The 18,831-nt window shown below is 44.7% G+C and overlaps 2 protein-coding genes across 2 annotated transcripts in view; both read left to right on the top strand.

Annotated features, from left to right (window-relative positions):
- Positions 1–18,831, top strand: part of LOC119406117 (synaptopodin-2) — a 128,566-nt gene that overhangs the window by 92,156 nt on the left and 17,579 nt on the right. The window contains exon 5 of the mRNA XM_037672958.2: positions 14,539–14,763. Coding sequence (XP_037528886.1) covers positions 14,539–14,763 — 225 coding nt within the window. The remainder of the gene's footprint in view (positions 1–14,538; positions 14,764–18,831) is intronic.
- On the top strand, positions 9,981–12,235 carry LOC119406133 (uncharacterized). Its single transcript, XM_037672959.2, has 2 exons — positions 9,981–10,515; positions 12,034–12,235. The coding sequence occupies exons 1-2, from the start codon at positions 10,174–10,176 to the stop codon at positions 12,094–12,096; spliced, it is 405 nt and encodes a 134-aa protein (XP_037528887.1). The 5' UTR covers positions 9,981–10,173; the 3' UTR covers positions 12,097–12,235.

Below are 18,831 nucleotides of genomic sequence, written 5' to 3'. Positions count from 1 at the left end.
ATATATCAAAGTGGCGCGATAGGAACGCAAGGAACAAAATAGGCATTTGCCTAAAATCCGGTCTCTAGTGATGAGTATAGTCGTCGGTTGTTGAAATGTGACCTATGCGGGTAAAAAAGCTTCGTAAAGAAAGGAAATTATATGTCAGTACAGTTCGACACCGCACTAACGCAAGATCATTTCAAATATACACAGACGCTTGCTTTCATTTAGTCTTCCCTGTATCGCACGTGATGCTGAAGGGCTCTTATTTTTTGTAGATGTTTCTCATATCTACATTTTTGGACAGCGGTCCTTACTGGTAGCCAAATTTTCCATCCAATTTTTTAAAGGTCTCGAGAGTTCTTTAAGGCGAGTAAATCGTCTCTCAGAAATAGCTTGGTAAAATAAAAAGACGTAGCACGAATGGAGGTATTACGAGCGCAATGGTTGCCTTTCCCATACGCGATCAACGCCCTCTGTCCCACTAGAGAAGTGCAACGCTGGTAGCGGCGCCCCACCCACGCTGGTGCCGTTCATTCCTATGGGGCGGCCGGGCTTGAGGAGACGTCAGTTAGTTTCGCTCGGAATGCGCAATTCTTATCAAAATACGAAACGTACTTTTTCGACTAAGAATGGCCTGTTTAGTTAGCTGCGTCAATTATTATACACATTAACAGTTAGAAATAGCGCACTGAACCAAGAATCCTGCCTGCTTCCCGTCAACAATCGGCAAATGCTAACTCTCTACGAAAATCTGCTCGATGTCTTCAGTAAATAACCAGCATCGGCTGGCCCACCATCTCCATTTTGAAAGTCATACTTGCGCTCAGCTTGTGAACTCCACACGCCACGTACGACTACAAGATTTGGCTCAGATGTCCACAGCTGTGTCTTCAATCTGCGGAATTTGTTGTCTCATCAAGCTCCAAAAATGTTTTTCAAGACCCTTTTAGCAAGGAAGGATACGTGAGCACTAAGTTCTGCTTGAGTTCGGTGCTGCCCACATCGCGTCGTAAGAAACGTTCCGGTGCGCTAAAATTAAGGGAAAATGGCCTATAGTCTCTGCCGTTCTGTCCAACTCTGCTCGCTGCGCCATTTTCTGCAGAGGAAAAACTAAAATAACGATCGCACGGGTCAATCACACGGTTACCCCTTTACCTTCCCCTATCCCACGCTTCTTCGCCGGCCTGTTCGGACTTACAGCATCTTTAGAATATGTAACCTATTCAGCATTTTACTTTTTTTATTTGCGGGCGCCGCCATCATGGCCTTTAACACGAATGATTTTTTCGGTTTTTTATGTCGTGATGTAAAATTTACATGGCGATGGAATGCTTAATGCATTCGTACAACGGTTTTCATGCGAATGAGTTTATTGTAGTACCGTTCATCTAGTTACTACAGATACAAGATGGCAAGGTTAACATCCCAAGATAGCAGCACTTAACCGCGCCCGTAAAAAATTCTACAGCGCAGTGCCCCGGCAGCAGTTAAATCGCTGGAAGGGTAGGAAAGAGGGAACGAGAAGCGCCATGCTCATTCTGTGAGGGCGAGCAATTAAGGCGAGAAATCTGGTGCTTCGACGTGCACTGTGTGTGCGATTGTGAAATAAAAAAATAATAATGAAGGACTTGTTGTCGCCGTTTCTTGGCGATGGCTACCCCTTTTCACTTGGTTGTTAGGATAAAAGAAAAATTAAGAAACGGAAAGAATAGATATACACATGTACAGTCCTGCATCTGGTATTCAAAAGTTGTCGTTTTAACAGAGCACACATACGATCACAGTGCACACTTTCAATGTAGTTTGCTCAACAGTCACTACAAATATTAGTGTCTTCAAAAAAAAAAACGTTGAAGCACTTTCATTGCTTTGCGATTTATCCGTGATGGTCATGGGCCTAGTATTTTCGCTAATGGGAACGTTCGCTCTCTTCTCGCGTGCCCAGTATTACCTCTCACAAAATCTGCCATGCTTCCAAGGCACGCTAACGTGAAGTCATCTAAAGGAAGCTGCAGTACGGAAAGTTTGCTTGTGAAAGGTTACCACGTGACGTCCCACATGGTGATGCTCATCGACTAAAATCTTCATCTACAGGACCAAGCGCCCACAAACAAGATAGGAAGGAAGAAAGAACAAACACTGGCACTATACTCGCAACCAACACGCGCTAATCAGAAAACTGTTTATTAGAAACTGTTGACGGTTAGAGAAAACTGTGGGTTACTTTCTTTCCACTGTAGTAAGTTACATCTAATGACCGCTAGATCGTACGTTAAAAAAGGAAAATAATATAGTTTTCAGCACCTACCATTCGGTTCGCGGTGTTAAAACTAGAACACGCAATCTGCTACATGAAGAGCAACAGGCGAACTGGCAAAAGAAGTGACGGGAACCTCAGTTATCCTGCCAAAATTTGTGTTTCTCATGCGTGGCTAAGTACTTCTCTCTGTCTTACTTTCCCCACTCCAAACAAATAAAAGAGAGATGGCTTCTGGTGACAGCAGAAAACAGCTAAAAGCAGCCATTCGCTCAAGCGCTGTTGGCGTGTCAGTAAAAACAAAGCCGACGATCTGCTCGCCAAGAAAGAGCGCACGCTAGTCGCGTCGAAGCTTGCCAAGAAAACCGCAGTGGCCCAACCGAAGAACAGGAGACGGCGCTAAATTAATCTCTGCGCTTACGCAGCAGATATAAGGCGTCCTCAAGTACAAGCTGTGACAGAACACAATATGCGAGCATTGTGTTAGCCAACATTGTTTGCCGCCGACTCAACCAGAAATAGTCGGAACTGCTATACTTTAAGCTGTCCTTGTGCGAGTTCACGCATCCGACAAAATCGCGTTTCTGAGCAAAATACCAGAAAATACTTTGCAAACATGCCCGGCTTCCTGTTCCTGGTTGATCGCATGCATTTTCTTCAGGCTAGTTATTGTTGAAAAGTGAGGTCATCCACTCCGAGCATCCGCTAATGAAAGAAGCCGTGAACCTCCTCGCAGAAGAAGATGCTGGGCAGCGTAATTGCGTCAACTCGCTAAAACTACTCAGAGGATGCGAGAAAACCCTACAGCCCACGAAATGAGGGATTCGTCAGCGAAAAGAGCGCCGCACGTAGTGGGACAGTACGTCTTTGTACTCGCAGCAATATTCCCTTAATTAACCGTCTGTAGCACATGCGGACTGCATTCCTCGTAATTTGTAGGCTGTCGCTGGTAAACCAAGTTCACGTATTCAACCATGCATTTTCTTCATTAGTGTGGGCTGCACGAACGTACGGGTGCAACTATCTGTATACTAAAAGCACTCAAGGAAAACACTTTAGAGCTCATCATTGTGGATTGACGTGATGTCTGTGTGCGGGTCTTATTTCAATGCATTGAGACATGCATTAAAATATGAAAATGAGATCGTCTGAGTGCCAGAGCAGCTGAACGATGGAAGTTTCTGCTGAGCACTGTCTCCTTGAGTACCCGCATTATGTGAAACTATGAGATATTTCGCAGTCTTCTAAACACTTTAGATAGGCGTTTGTTCTCTATGCAATTAGGACCGTGGGGATGCCCCAGAAGTATAGATGGGCTCTCAAAGAGCTCCGCGAGATCTTCTCGCCAATAGCGAATTCATGAATTCGTTGTTTTTCTTTTTCTTTTTTTTCTTTTTTTTGTGCTCACGTTACTCATACGTGATCGCATCAGTCTGTAGTCTAACAACCTGCTCTGTTAGCGTTTTGCCTTTTATTGCGATAGCAATTATATGGACAGTCTCGGCTGGATTTTGCCGTCGCCGCCGTCATGCACCGTATATGTATAAGTATGTATATATATATCAAAGTCCCAAAGAAAAGTAATTCAGAAAAATGCTTCCGAAGTGCGGAATCGAACCAGCGACCTCTCGTTCCGCAGCGCATGGCGCTAACCACTACGCCAGAAAGCGCAGATCCTTCAGGTAGCTGACGGCGAGCGTTATATACACACCTTTTACCGCTGGCAGGACTCAGAGACGGCAGGCGCTTATAAGCGTTTCTTCATTACCAGCGAGATGGCGCGAGGAGCGCGACGGGCACATTTAAAAGTCGTCGGCGAGCTCGCTCGCTTCTTATGTTTGCGCAGGGAGAACCCTGCCCTTCCGCTGTCTGCTCGCGCGGTTTTCTCGTGGTGAGGGGAAGAGGGATGTTTCGAGCTTTCACCGTGATGTCCGCGCTCATGTTACGGAGCGTACAAAAGTCACTCGAGCTCAAGCGACGCCGCTAAACAAAGGAACAGAAGATGAGCGCGAACTATCAAGTGTCACAGCTCGACACTTGAAGCACGCTAGTCTCCTTCGCTGCTTCGGCCGCCTTTGCAACAGTAGCGCTGTTCAAACTGAGAGAATCCATTGGCGAGCCTCACCTCGTACAGCATTAGTTTCTTGCTATCGCATTCATTGCGTCGCCCTTGCGGCGAAACTGTGACTTTTTGTTATAGACTTTTGGTATTTCTTTGTATTTTAACAATCCTTTTTATTTTTATTGTTGTTTTTGCCGTGTTACATACCTGTGATTTTAGGATTGCTGGCCATTCTTGTTGCCAAAATTCTGTCTTGTTTAATAAAGAATAACATATGAATAAAGCCGCACCCGCGACAATCACTTGCAAACCTTATACAACTCGCTACTCCAGAAACAGCTCCAGAGAAAAAATGGATAAAGGCTATTCAGAGTGCAGGCTGCTTTAAACAGCAAGATAATTTCTTCCTTGGCATCAAGTGGAACCGTAGTAGAAAAGGGAACTATACTACCATATATATATATATATATATATATATATATATATATATATATATATATATATATATATATATATATATATATATATATATATATATATATATATATATATATATATATATATATGATGTCCTTAACCCCCGTTTGTTCCCTGACCCATTCTGCTCTCTTCCTGTCTCTTAAGGTTACACCTATCATTTTCCTTTCTATCGCTCGCTGCGTCGTCCTCAGTTTAAGTTGAACCCTCTTTGTAAGTCTCCAGGTTTCTGCTCCGTAGGTAAGTACCCTCTTGAGGGATAGTGGTAGATTACCATTCATGATTTGATAATGCTTGCCGAATGAGCCCCAACCCATCCTTATTCTTCTAGTTATTTCACTCTCATGGTTCAGCTCCGCGGTTACTACCTGTCCTAAGTAGACGTACTCGTTTACAACTTCCAGTGTCTCGCCACCTATCGCAAAGCGCTGTTCTCTGCCAAGATTGTTCCACATTACTTTAGTTTTATGCATATTAATTTTCAGACCTACTCTTCTACTTTCCGTATCCAGTTCAGTAATCATGAGCTGTAATTCGTCTCCCGCGTTACTCATCAATGCAATGTCAGGATAATCGGTGGTCATTAAGGGTAACTGACTGGATTCCAGGAGATGGCAAACGCGTGAGGGGGAGACAGAAAATTAGGTGGGTAGATGAGATTAAGAAGTTTGCCGGTATAACGTGGCAGCAGAAAGCACAGGACCGGGTTGATTGGCGGAACATGGGAGAGGCCTTTGCCCTGCAGTGGGCGTAGACAGGCTGATGATTATATATATATATATATATATATATATATATATATATATATATATATATATATATATATATATATATATATAATATACAGGGTGTCCCAGCTATCACGCAGCACGATTTAAAAAAAGAGGAACGGCGTTACGTGAATCAAACCTACAGCATATTATTCCTAGTACACTAGAGTAGCCACTGCTATTTTTTTCGTTATTGAGGTTTAATTAATTAGTCATAATTATATTTCTAATTCGATAAGTACTCGCCTAATTGTCAAAATGTCAATGAGGCGTATGTAGGCATGTTCAAATGGCATTAACTGCGCTACTTTGAACATCGTGCTAATTGCGCGCTCATTTTTCCCGGCTGATAAAGAAAGCCCGCTAAATATGAAAAATAACACGTGACTACGCTCCCACCCGCAAAGGAAACCAGCGCCCTCAAATAAGCTTACTGCAAACAACCGCTTTGCCTGTTGCCTGTTGCGAAAGACAGCGTTCCGCATTTTGGCAAGGGATATGCGTGCAATTTCGTTGGGATTCAATTTGTTCGATAGTACGCCGCAATCATCCATATCTCACGACCGACTGTTCTCATTGATAACGCGGCAGGTGTTCTGATTACGGTCTTACTCTGTAAAGCCAAGCGGTGCGTTTCTAGGCCGGGGAGTGGGAGATAGGGCGATGCGTTTTTTTTTCTTTCTGCGTTTTTTCCTTAATACTGTCTGCGTCATAGGGAGCCTGCTTGAGGGCGCTGGTTCCCAACGCGCGCAACACTCTAGTCACGTGTCACTTTTCATATTTCGCGGGCTTTCTTGATCAAGCGCGAAAAATGAGCGCGCAATTAGCACGTTGTTGAAAGTAGCGCAGTTAGATGCCATTTGAACATGCCTACATACGCCTCATCGACATTCTGACTATTAGGCGAGTACTTGTCGAGTTAGAAATATAATTATGACTAATTAATTAAACCTCATTAACGAAAAAAATAGCAGTGGCTACTCTAGTGTACTAGGAACAATATGCTGTAGGTTTGATTCGCGTAACGCCGTTCCTCTTTTTTTAAATCGTGCTGCGTGATAGCTGGGACACCCTGTATATATATATATATATATATATATGCTGCGACATTTAAAAGAGGACTACAAATAATAATTATATTGAGGCGATCCCCGTTTCTGAAATATTGAAAATGGTTTAGGTCTAAAAATAAAAGGGCGTCCTAAAATTTCGCAGGGAGGCCCTAAGGGTTATGTAAACATTTGTTAACCCTGCCTCGCACTGTCATAAGCTTCATTTCTACGCAACACAAAGATCAAAGTAAATGTCCAAATGGAAACCAAGATTAGTCGTGGTCAAGTAATTATAAAGTGAAACCGTTGGGGTACGATTTGGACCTTGTGGTAGAACTGTCAATTCACTGCTATATGAATCAACATTTTCATTTTTATGTGACTCAGAACAACTGCGATGAATATTTCTGCCCGACGGGAAGCGCACTTCCTGGTTTGTTATCACGGCGACACGCCGCCCGCATATTTGAGTTGCATATACTGTATCGTCGTTCAACTTCCTGTTTTATTTGTCATTGAATGGTGGAAGCATCATCTCAGTGACTGAGCCTAAGAGCATGTATTAAGTACGTGACTTGATAATTGCAACAACGGTGTACAAAGTGAGCATTTTAGCAATTTTGTTAATTCACGGATACCACGTTAGTGTTACGTACTCACTGCTCGTGAAGTTATAGCCCACGAAGGTCCTTTCAACAAAATCCCTCTCTACCACTTCCAATCCCCTGAAAAACCAGCATAGAAGCATAGAAGGAACACCTTAAGCCGTGAATTTTTTTAACTGACAGAACCTTTTTTTTTTCTTGTAAGTGTTGCTCTACTAGCACCTAAAAACACGAAACTAATACATTCCAAGCAACTTATCAGTTTATAAGAAACATGGCAGCATGTCCTGTGTATAGGATACCAGGCATTAGTGGCTATAAAGTGTAAAGTGCCTTAATTTCAAATAGCAACTTAATTCTACCTTGCTAACGCATTCAAATGCTGTAAAGCTAGCATGATAGGAACCAGGTATTAGTTAGTGCGTCTGACAGGTCGAAAAACAAGTTTTTGCACTCTTCGGGGCACTTCAATGGCATCCATGCAGTTATTGGTCACTTTGTCAGATCTAACATTGTAATAAATTGCCGAGTTCTCCTCTATTGCGCCGAAATTATTGAGATAAAAGCCTTATATGTCTCATCAGACGAAAAATTCGACGTGATCATGAAATGGTACAAAAAATACCACGTGATCTCCCAATTGTGGCTCGAGGCGCGCGAGTTGTGCGTTTACTTCGTCTTTGCGGCGTTCGCGTGACTAAAAAAAATATATATTGTTTTTTTCAAGCGGTGTTCGCGTGACTAGGCTTACTGACAGTTATGTAGTAACGCGGATAGGGCGCGCGATGGAACAGGACCTCTTCAGTGTGCAAACAGCATGCGCAAAAAGGATATGAAATTGAACAAAAAGATGCAACAAGTACTTTCTGTGCACGACTTTAATCATTCTTTCTAAGCACGTCTTTAAAAGGTCATAAGATTTCGCCTTCAAGTCGTCGTCTTACGTGCATACTTGACCCTGGTAGTCTTATGCTCGCCCACGCCTGCAAGAGCAAGCTGCTGGAACTGCACTTCATCGTCGTCATCTTCTAGCTCCCTCACGTGCCATTTATGTGGTGCAGCATAAGTATTCAGATCCATTATATACAACAGTCTCACTATTAGAGTCTCCTTGCTAACTATTAAAGCAATCCAAGCTCAGTTCTCGCTTCACGAAGTGAACAACAGGATATCAGAGGCTGACGCAAGCAATGCGGCCCTAGATCGACATGCAATGCACTCAGAGCTTGACAGCCACTGAGCCCTGGTGTCCCATATTTATAGAACATGAAGATTGTGGATCGCTGCGGGCGATGCGTAAAGTAATAGGGAAAATTCTCCTTTGTAAGTAAGCCCTTCAGCATCTTACAAACAGTAGAAAAAATTACGATTGCTACCGAGATAGTAGTTAATAAGCAAAATATTATCGAAAATGCACTTGCTGCTGCTGTCGTCTTTTTCATCTTCCGCCATTTTTCTTTGAACTCTGCAGTGTTCCCAGGTAGACGATGAGGAAAGAACTTCTACCGATACTGGCACAGCTGTATTAAGGATAGCTCAGATTCCTTTATTAATCTCTTAGCTATTTACGTCACAATATAGAGCAATTTTTGTTCGTGTCCTTTTTATAGGATACCAGGGCCGAAAGGGTTACAAATCTTCATGCTATGTTGGTATATATTCGAGTCTCGATGCAGTACTGTTCGAATCGCTGGTTATATCTTGCGAGAAAAAAAAACCTCATTATTTATAGCGTTCTGTTTTCGTTACATACTTTCGCCTTTGTCATAAAGAGACCTTTCTGTAACTTTCGCCCCGCGCAGTGTCTACATCCGGTGGCTTCACTTCCCAGCTTTTCACGGTTTAATTTTTTTTTCGCTGCCTTCGATATTTGCACATAGTATGACATTTTTCTAAACTTAACAGAATAGCTCACCCTACCTGATAGAACGAATTGCCAGGTTCCCTAAATAAAAAAATAACAGAGAAGAAACTTCGCAACACACAAGCGCGCATTCTTCGAGAAGTACTGACTGTCTTCTCGTCACCAGTTGGTGCAAGCAGCAAGCAAACAGTTTGCACGCTCCCTGGCATATCCACGTGAGCATTGACTCCCGACTTCGACACCGGGTCCAAAACTGACGCAACCCACAGGTGACTCAGGGCGACCTCGACGCAGCTGGGTCCTGGCTTTGCGACGCGCACAGGATTCTTCGCGAGGCAGCGGCCATGTGGGTGCGCATGACCATGCTCCCCGGACGCGCAGTTCAGCAGCGAGCTTGGCACTTGCACAGCGCATATTTTTGTATTGTTTTAGATCAAGCCAACTGCGTAATGACTGCGGCACCAGCTTGAACCCGGTCTCCAGTTACGCGGCCGCGGGGCAACATCTTTCGGGCCGAAGCCGCGCTAAGTTTAGCGCAGCCGACGCACCAGTGCGGGGAGGGCCTTCTCTCCCTTGTAAACGGCCCCTTCTCGTCTCGCTCACACGGCGGTGTCTGTGGAGGACAGACAAACAGAACGACATTCCAGCCCGTTTTAAACCCCGGGCATTCAGTCTCTGTACACTGGGTTTCAGCAACAAAGAAGCAAAATACCTTCCCCTGTGTCATTAATTGCGCCCGTATTTTCATACTTCCAAATGAGTGAGTAAATCGACAGGAAATAGGTCGAGCTTTAAGGCTCGGGGAAGGTGCCTTTTTACCATCTAGATTTCTCTTTTCTTTGGGCCGGCGGAAGAGAAGAGCCTCCTGGTGTTGCCCCTCCCCTTTCCCGCTGCTTCTCGGTAGATGTGCTTGGCTTTTACAACACGTCACGCTGACGAAACTCCGCCTTCCGCGAAGCCAGCGCATCTGCGCCCTCTCCGAGACTACAATTGACGCAGCCCGGGGCGCCGCTTTATAGGCGTACTCTGAATCTCAGCCGGTTCACGAGTCGAGCCCTCGAGCAGTCGAACGCCGCAGTCGAAGTAGCACCTCTGAGCGCGATGGAGGACAGCACCAAGGTTCCGCTGACGCCCGGCTCGGTCATCAACGTGCCGTTGGGCGCCAAGCTGGAGATGCAACTTAAGCTACCCACTGAATCTGGTAGCGGCATCATGGTGCCCGCCGTCTGCGAGACCGACGAGGGCCAGACGGTGATGAAGAAGACCACGCAGTCCCGCACCGAGACGCAGCAGTCCAAGCGCGTGGCCACGCACGGCGACCAGACGGTCAGCGAGTCCAGTCAAGCCGTGCGAAAGGTGATGCAGGACACTCGTTCCATGGTGCATCAGTCTTCCACCGAGTCCAACGAGTCCCAGAGGATCGTCAAGACAACTGCGCAGCAGGTGAGTTTGTGAATTTTGCGTTGCTCAATAAATGTAGTTACGACATTTTTTTTCTCTCTCATAAGGTTCCACGATAACGTGCTGGCTAGAACTGTAGTCGAGCGAGCACGTTATTGACCGTTCCACTTCATAACTGCTAGTTCCTCGTGCAGGCTCGTTTTAAATGTAGCGCCGGTCTGAACCTGAACGTCCTAAAGAAAATTCGCGTAACCTCAAGGTTATGTGCTCAGTACAATTTCAAGTTGTTCTGCAAGCGCTCGTGAGCCCATCACGTCAGACTGAGACCATCTTTCGTTCATGTCTGCCCACTCCTGCGACCGCTTGTCCTAACAGTCCATTTCATTTTCTGTTATTTTTTTCGCACTTCGTTACTTAATTTTTTTGTTTCTTTTTTTTCGCACTTCGACACATAACGTCGCTGCTATTATCATAGATATATCTGCTTGGCATCTGGCATGAATGTAATTAAATATGTGATTCATCGTTGCGCATTTGTCCCTCATTTTACTCAACATAATAATGATAAAGCAATAGTGTGTGTTCGCCATAAATCGTACTTCAATAACACGTTCCTGGTGAGGACGCTTCTTAAGATTTCTTAAGACTGTATTTTTTTCGTTGTCTTAAGAATGAGGAATTGAATTCACAGAGCTTGTCGTACGTGACTACTCCGTCCACGTTCCCTAATAATATTGCTAATATGTCCAGCATTAGGATTGACTGGATTTTGCTCTTACGAACAATTCTAGCGTAACACGTTTTTCTTAACGCGGGCCCCGAGCTTGTGTTCACAAAGAGCACTTATGCGCAAATTCTTCGTAAGAGGCACTTCCAGCCAATCTTGTTAATGGATACGCTATTGGCTGCGCTAGCCACATTAGTAGCGTTAGCCAATTGTAGCGTTAGCCACACTAGGGAAGGACGACGTCGAATCGTAAAACAGCGCTAGCGAACAAACACCTTTGTAAAATTCATCCCGAGGACCCGTATTCCCAAAACTTATTTTCGTGCCTCATTGCCTCATTGGCCGGTGTGCGGGAGCCAGCTCACCTCGACAGCAATGGACGTGATAGTCATCACGAGACCACTGTCGACGCAACAGCCACTCGTGAACCGCACTTGAATAAGGGAATGTTTGCGAACACATGCCCACCTTTTCTTTTAAGTATTCCATCGCGATGCCTTGCCTATGTCAGATGTATATAGCTGTTTCTCTTGTTGGGGGCCACTTTGCGCAAATAGCGATACAAACCCTACAACAGTGGCACTCCGCATGTGCGGCAGCTTGAAGCTTAACTTACGAGGCGCCTTTTTCGCTCGACTTGCCAACTTAAGAGCTCTCACGTTGTAAGTCGTTATTCGGCTAGTCCCCCCATTTTCTGAAGTATTCGAGCTTAACCTTCGGCATTCGGACGTCTCTATTTCTTGGATTTGTATTAAGGCGCTAAATACTGCCACACAAAATACTGCTTCACACGCGGCCCTTGTTTAATACGTTCTTTCGTCTTTCGTTTGCAGCAAATGAAGTACACGAAGCAGACCTTCTCATCGACCAGCAGCTTTGAGTCTTCTCACAACTGATCTGGCAAGCCGGGGACGGTGGTTTTTGGCTTTGACGACCTCGTGGACCTCTCTCATTCACTACTACGTTGCAATTATGCACAGAGCCTATTTACTACAGACGTACCACATCGCTCAATAAAACAATTTTTATGTAATATCATTTGTGTCTCGAAGTGTATTTTTCCTCCAATAAGGCACACGCGAAATAGACGAAATGCCATGTCTGGAATATGCTCCTCGCTTCACATGAACATGGAGTAACTTTTTCTTACTTTCAAGCTGCCCACATTTACCCTTTTTTTTTTCAGATACTACACGTGTCCCGTCGTACGTATCCTTTAAAAAAATTTCTCAATAAACAAATTTTCCATGAAAGGAATTGATTTTCACTAAGATGTAAGTACATACCATGAACATAAACCAGACAGTCAGTGGCGCATTAACTCGTCTATCGTGGTACTCAACGCTGATGGAGTATCTCTACCTTTCTTTCCCATTCCTTCAAACTTGGCATTGGTTACCAAGACATGCTGGTTACACACGATGATGTTCTTCCATTTAAAAAAAAGGTTTTTAATTGTAATTTCTAAGAATACTACACAAGTAGTAGGGAGCGTGGGTTGAAGGGAATGAGGGAATGAGGGAATGAGGGAATGAACCACGAAAGTTACGAGAATATTTCAGGAAAATGCCCAGATCGACGCACTCAGAATTAAGAATTATTCTTAAGTTTGTCAGGCATTTGACGCATCGTGATAAATACCAAGCTCCCGAGTAATAGATAGACAAGTTGTATCTAATTCTGACAAATCAAGGACGAATAAAAGCAGGGAGGTTCACCGAAACGGCGAGTCCGGTTTGCCATCTTACGCTGGGGAATAGAAAAGCTGTAAAGATAATAACAAAGAAGAAACAGGAAGCACGCCCAAACCAAGGTATTGTTAACATTCTGGATGCTGCGCATGCCTAGTCATTATCGGAGTATTACATTACAGATACAAGAATGCTAGCAATCATTATGAACTGTTCGCCAGTGCGAAAATGTCTTCACTGAGTGGCTTATCTGTAAGACAAACGTAGCGGTAAGTCGTAACTGTGAGAAACCCACTTAAGCCAAATTCGAAGCGGTGAATTAATGTTTATTGAAGTTCAGCAATGAGTTCTTCAACCATTTTGTCTTAAATTTCCAACTATCTTCCTAGAAACGCTCACATATCCGCATACTCATACGTTGCAAGTGCATCAGATGAGAAAACAAAAGCTGAAAGATAAGACATCCATCGCCTCGTTCACCTGTTGTTATGATATACGTTTGTCACTTGCAACAGCAGCAATATTTGAGATTGTTGCGGATCTTCAACAAGGCAACCTTCTAAAAATGCGACTACAATTTCACTAATTAAGTTCAGTAGACGTTTGGTTGTCGCTCACCCGACTTCGAGATTTTGGCGCACCTAGCAGGCTATATATACATGATACGCAAAAGTACGCATGATGTGAGAACTTTACATTGTCTTCAAGTAGGTGAAATTAGTATTCTGCACTGCCTTCTTCAGCTTATTTAATACGTGCCTACTTTGAAGAAAAGCACGATGCGAAGACCTCACCACGCGACACACATGACCCACGCAGTCGCTGATTACACTGTCGCCGGTATTAGCCCACTTCGCTAGGCGACAAGCTAGGGAAGGAGAAGCGCCTGAATTCGGGGATGGAGGTAAATAGGCAAAGCTTCGCTTAATAAGTGCACTCCGCGTTTGAAGGCGACTATTTGCGACATTGAGGACATTTAGTTACATTTCTTTGGTTTCATAGCGTATTTCCATAGAGAACAGTGCCGTTCTCTGGTATACAGTATAACCTCATTGATACGTTCCCGTTTCATACGATTTTCTGGTGCCAACGTTCGCGATATCATTATCAAGCGAAACTGCGCGGTGTTTTAGTGAATCCGGATTGTACATTTTCCCGGATAACACATTTCTTTCTTATTTTTGCAAAAGCGTATGAACGAGGTTCTACTGGATGTGCATGGCCAGCGCAGCTGGCTATGCAAGCCGACAAAATGCCTCCGTATGGTGGATGAAGAAATGTTCACTTTAAAATAGCCAGCAATGAGCCTTTGCGTTAGTTTCACCACAGTATGATAATGTATGCAGCGGTGCACGCTTTACAGGAAAAGTGCACGTATACGAGCGCACACTCATAATTGGAAAGTGCGCTCGAAATCCACTAGCGTTCAGGATTTGAGTGAAATCATTCGAATTAACGGCGTAATTTTGATTGTGTGTAAGGCATATCTCCCACATTGGAGCGCAGTAGTTGCACTTACGTTGTTTCGTTTGTACGTGACAAACATTTTCTTTTTTTTTACGGCATTGCCTAGTGGGTATCACATTGAATCAGCCACGCACAGGCCGAGTAAATTGTTCTTAATTTGCCCTTTGTTTCACCGTGCAGAGTGTGACGGAGACGAAGAAGGAGACCTCGCAGCTTCCGTCGGGTGGGTCGCTGCTCTCCACAACCACGACGGTGACAAACCGTTCGACCAGCACTAGCAGCGGCACGACCAAGAAAGCCCCACCACCGACGGCGCCCAAGCCCAAGCTTAAGCTCAACACTGAGCTAGCTTCAGACGTAGCCCGTTTCGGCTTTCCTCCCGACAGGCCCTGCTCCAGTGCCAGCGTAAGTGAGCTTGGTCTCGGCAACACGCCGAGTCCCGGAGAAATTTAGCGGCACAGGCACGCGAAGGAAACTTTGAGAGCAGAAGATGATGTTGATAGTATACACAGTACTGGAACGAAGTAAAATAACATTATAAGAGCGCTCAGAGTTGCTAACCAGTACCGTATGGTATTAATCTAAACATAGCACGTTCAGCGTGATGGGGTTTTTTTTTATGATTTGTTCTCGGCATTTAGAGCCACTACAGCTCTGTGGTCGCAATTGCAGCTTGCTATAAAGGTTCCCTGGAAAAAGAAAAGAAGCATAACTTAACGCCCACATTTTTACTACATAAGCCGAGTGGCGCCCCCACCTTTATGTATCTGTAAGATTAAACAATATCCCAACTTTTTTATCGCAATGTGTTTAAGCATTTTTGAGATAATTTCAACTCTAACAAATAGAGATCATGTGTTACTTCCTCAGCACAGTCTACTACTGCACGCCTATGGTTCCCTTCGTTGTTCTTTTTTTTTTGTCAGAAAGGCATAGACGACGATGTCCCTTTAGGACTCATTAAATATGTAGACCTATGCAATCATACAAAAGCATTTGATTTATGTGTTTGTTACAACTAGCTACCTTCTTTCTGATCTTTCTCTTCCCTTCTTTCCTGCAATAGAGATGAGAAACATTGGCACGAGGGGCATTTATGTTTAGGATTGAGCGAACTGGTTCGAATATTTTACTGAAAAAAGATTAAACAATTATAAGCTGTGCGAAGCACCGAGGAATGACCACCTTCGGTGCCTCGTTTGGCTTTTCGTACTAAGATAATGTGACTGTGTGATTTTTGTTGTTTTCAGGCTCTCATTTTGTTTTTATCAGCTAACAACCCTAGTGGCTTTACGTGATTCTGATACCCCTGCGTTTGGGAAAGGCGGTGCGGACCCAGGTTTTTGGGAGTACATCAAATAGATCAGTGAGCATGGAGAAATGGTCTTTATGGATGACGGCTCCGCTAAACGCATATAAACAAGGAACATGATAATATACGTAGGGCAGCCTTGAATATATGCAATTCAATCTCGCATAAAATCGCACCGACTCTACATTCCCTTCACAAATGAAAGTCGTGAATACATTTTAGATGTGAAGCATCTTATAGCGGAGTTCAATCCGGTGGTGGTGGTGGTGGTGGTGGTGTGCGGCGTGACCACCCTTACTGCGCATGCGCATACCTTCTCCACTCGCTCTCTCCCCTTTCCCTCTCCACATCACCTCTCCCCTTCCCTTTCCACCTTCCCTTTCCCCTCTCATTTCCCTTGCCCACCCCCTCTCCACTTCCCCTCTCCGCCCCTCCTCTCCCCTCCCATCTCTCCTCCTCTCCCATTTCCCACTCTCTCCTCCCCTCCCCCTTTCCCCCATCTCCACATCACCTCTCCCTCCCCCTTCCCCCTCTCCCTTCCCTTTCCCCTCCCCCTATCCGCTCCACCTCTCCACTTCCCCTCTTCCCTTTCCCCCTCACCACTCCACCTCTGAAACGCGGGCTCTACATGCCGAAACACTGCTTCGCATCGCCTCATGGTCCCCTTTAGCGGGAGATGGTGTGATTTTTTGCTATTCGTATTTACTAACAAACACTGTAATTAAATGGTCGGGTCTTTAATCGGCGATCGACCGTTGTAGTGATAATGATAACCGTGGGATGACACACGGCGCCGCGCATGAAGTCTGTTTCACCAGCGCGCTCTGGTAACTAATTATATCGCGCTATTATGTCTCCGAACAATGCTCCGTCCGCAAAGGAGTTCATTACTAACGCATGTCTTCTACTACCTAAATAAAATGTTTGCGTAAGCCTTTGCGTAAGGTGGTTGAGAAAGACACTTTACAACACAGGTGGTTCATTTATCGCCTTGCTTACAACCTTACTTCATTTACCGCCCGGATGATTCTCACTGCTTGCAGTGAGATCTACTAACTTAGTATAAGTGTTAATACACTTTCGCGTACCTTTGCATTAGAAAAGTTTAAGAGCATCTAGAGCGTGGCCTTTGAGCAGCCAGTTAAAATAAGTCATCGTTCAAACAGTAATAAGCAGTTGTTCGGGCTTTCTGATCTCGCTGCCTTTGCCACACAATCCGACTAACGTGTGATTCAAGTGATTCAAAAGGAGCCATTGAACGTGTTTTGTGCACCTGTGCTCAATGCGACGAAAACGCCCAGCGCGCCTTTACAGGCTGCAATAAACCGACTAAACTCTGAGCAAATTTTCTTATACAAATATACTCGGACCGTAGCAAATGACCGTCGCTGGCTAAAAAAAAAAAAAAAAAAAAAGATAGTACACTAGTATGATTCTTGAAGTGCACACAGGCTTGAGTGACCGTTTATAGTCCCCCTGTGGACCTTGGTGCGTGCACACAGTACGTTCCTCTTTTTCTCTTTCTGTTCCCGCTTTCCCTTACACCTCATCTACTGTAGCAAACCACCAGGATCTCGTGAGCTGCTCGTTCCGAGCTCTTTGTTTTCTGCACAAGCTGCACGAGCCTTTGTTTTTTTTTTTTTTCAGTAATGTGAACCGCTAACAATTCCGCTTATAGTGTAAGTCAGTCTGTTAAAGGAGTCCTGACACAAAAATTTTCGCCCCACATTTTTTTTTTTTTTTTTTTTTTTGCTGCAATGCGTTGCTGGGGGCCTGTTAGTCATAACACGGCACATCGTTTGCTGCAGCGCGCGACAGATAAAATTAACTACAAGCTCCTCATTACCGACACAGCCTCAGTTTCGGTTTGACAGAGCTCCAAAAACTACAAGCCGCCGGGTGCAACTATCACCACCTAGCGAGTGAAACGCTCGGTCACGTGAGCACACAGAACAGTGACGCATTTCCGCGCGGTCTGTCGTCGTCGGGCTCATCGTCGTCTGATGGCGACGATTTTCTTGCGGCGGGGATGGAAGGAATTTTCGACGTGGCGAATCACTTCAGGTTTGGCGAATCACTTCACGTGGCGAATCACTTCAGGAGCGATTCGTCGGGAAGCGCGTCAAAACAGAAATGGCGGCTACGACGTCATCATAACTTGTACCGGCTGCGACGGTTACGTAGGGGAAGTAGGGGGGTCACCTCGGGTCACCTCCGAGGGTGTCAATGCACCAGGTGCGGCCTATAATGCTGGATCGCGCTCGCGAACTTCAAAATTCATATAAAATACCTTCCAAGCTTTATTCGCTGTCGATATTTTGCAGATGGTACACGTACGTACACGGGAATCGATCCAACAGGCTATCTCGACCGCGAAATTTTGTGTCAGTACCGCTTTAACTATACGCAGTATCCGATCCAACAAGCTCTCAAAATAATTTTTTCTCGAGTAGACCATGCGAGATCGTTTGGAGGAACCCACTCCACTTTCTACGAACGTCCCAGGACTGCAGTGAATCTTCGAGGGAAAAGAGAGAGTAAACATAGGACGAGCAAACAAATTAAAACGAAAAGCAGCAGACTAAACTAGCCTATTGGCGGGCTAAAATAGCAAAGTTTTATTGCCGTGGCAAGCAAAGGCCTGTCGAAGCGCTCTCTCTCTCTCTCTCTCTGACCTGTAAAACTGCTGTTCTCTGCAGACAGAACGAGACAAACGAAGCGCAGAGTTAACCAGAATAGCCCTGCGTTATATACACTTTCCAACATCGGAGGGCAAAGGCGTAAAAACGATCTCTACCGCAAAAAAAAAAAAAAAAAAATCTTGCGAGAACTTTTGTAAAAAAAGACGGTTTTCTGCTGTGTTCCAAATTTGCCCGGCACGGTTTGCGTGCTTTTATGTTTTTCTTTATAAATAACACGAGAACGTGACTTTCTTGCAATGCGTTGACAAGTACTAACTGAACGGTTATGCGTGAAAAGAATCGCAAATGAGGCGCAGTCTGGAAATGCACCTTTACGGGACGTTATGCTATAGAACTCAAATAGCTCGGATGTTTTAATATTACTAATGTTTGCCCTTCCATCCCTATCCAATATTATGCGTGAATCACGGCAATTCGCTGATTACGGTAGTGACAAGTCGAGCTGCTTCGCCAGGCTAT

The sequence above is a fragment of the Rhipicephalus sanguineus genome, chromosome 1 (assembly GCF_013339695.2).
Source record: "Rhipicephalus sanguineus isolate Rsan-2018 chromosome 1, BIME_Rsan_1.4, whole genome shotgun sequence".
Classification (NCBI taxonomy): Eukaryota; Metazoa; Arthropoda; class Arachnida; order Ixodida; family Ixodidae; genus Rhipicephalus; species Rhipicephalus sanguineus.
This window is presented reverse-complemented; position numbering and strand designations above follow the sequence as displayed.

Coding starts and splice junctions, on each gene's coding strand:
- LOC119406133 (XM_037672959.2), top strand. CDS start 10,174: ATGGAGGACAGCACCAAGGTTCCGCTGACGCCCGGCTCGGTCATCAAC. Junction 10,516..12,033: donor TCAAGACAACTGCGCAGCAG/GTGAGTTTGTGA, acceptor TTTCGTTTGCAG/CAAATGAAGTACACGAAGCA.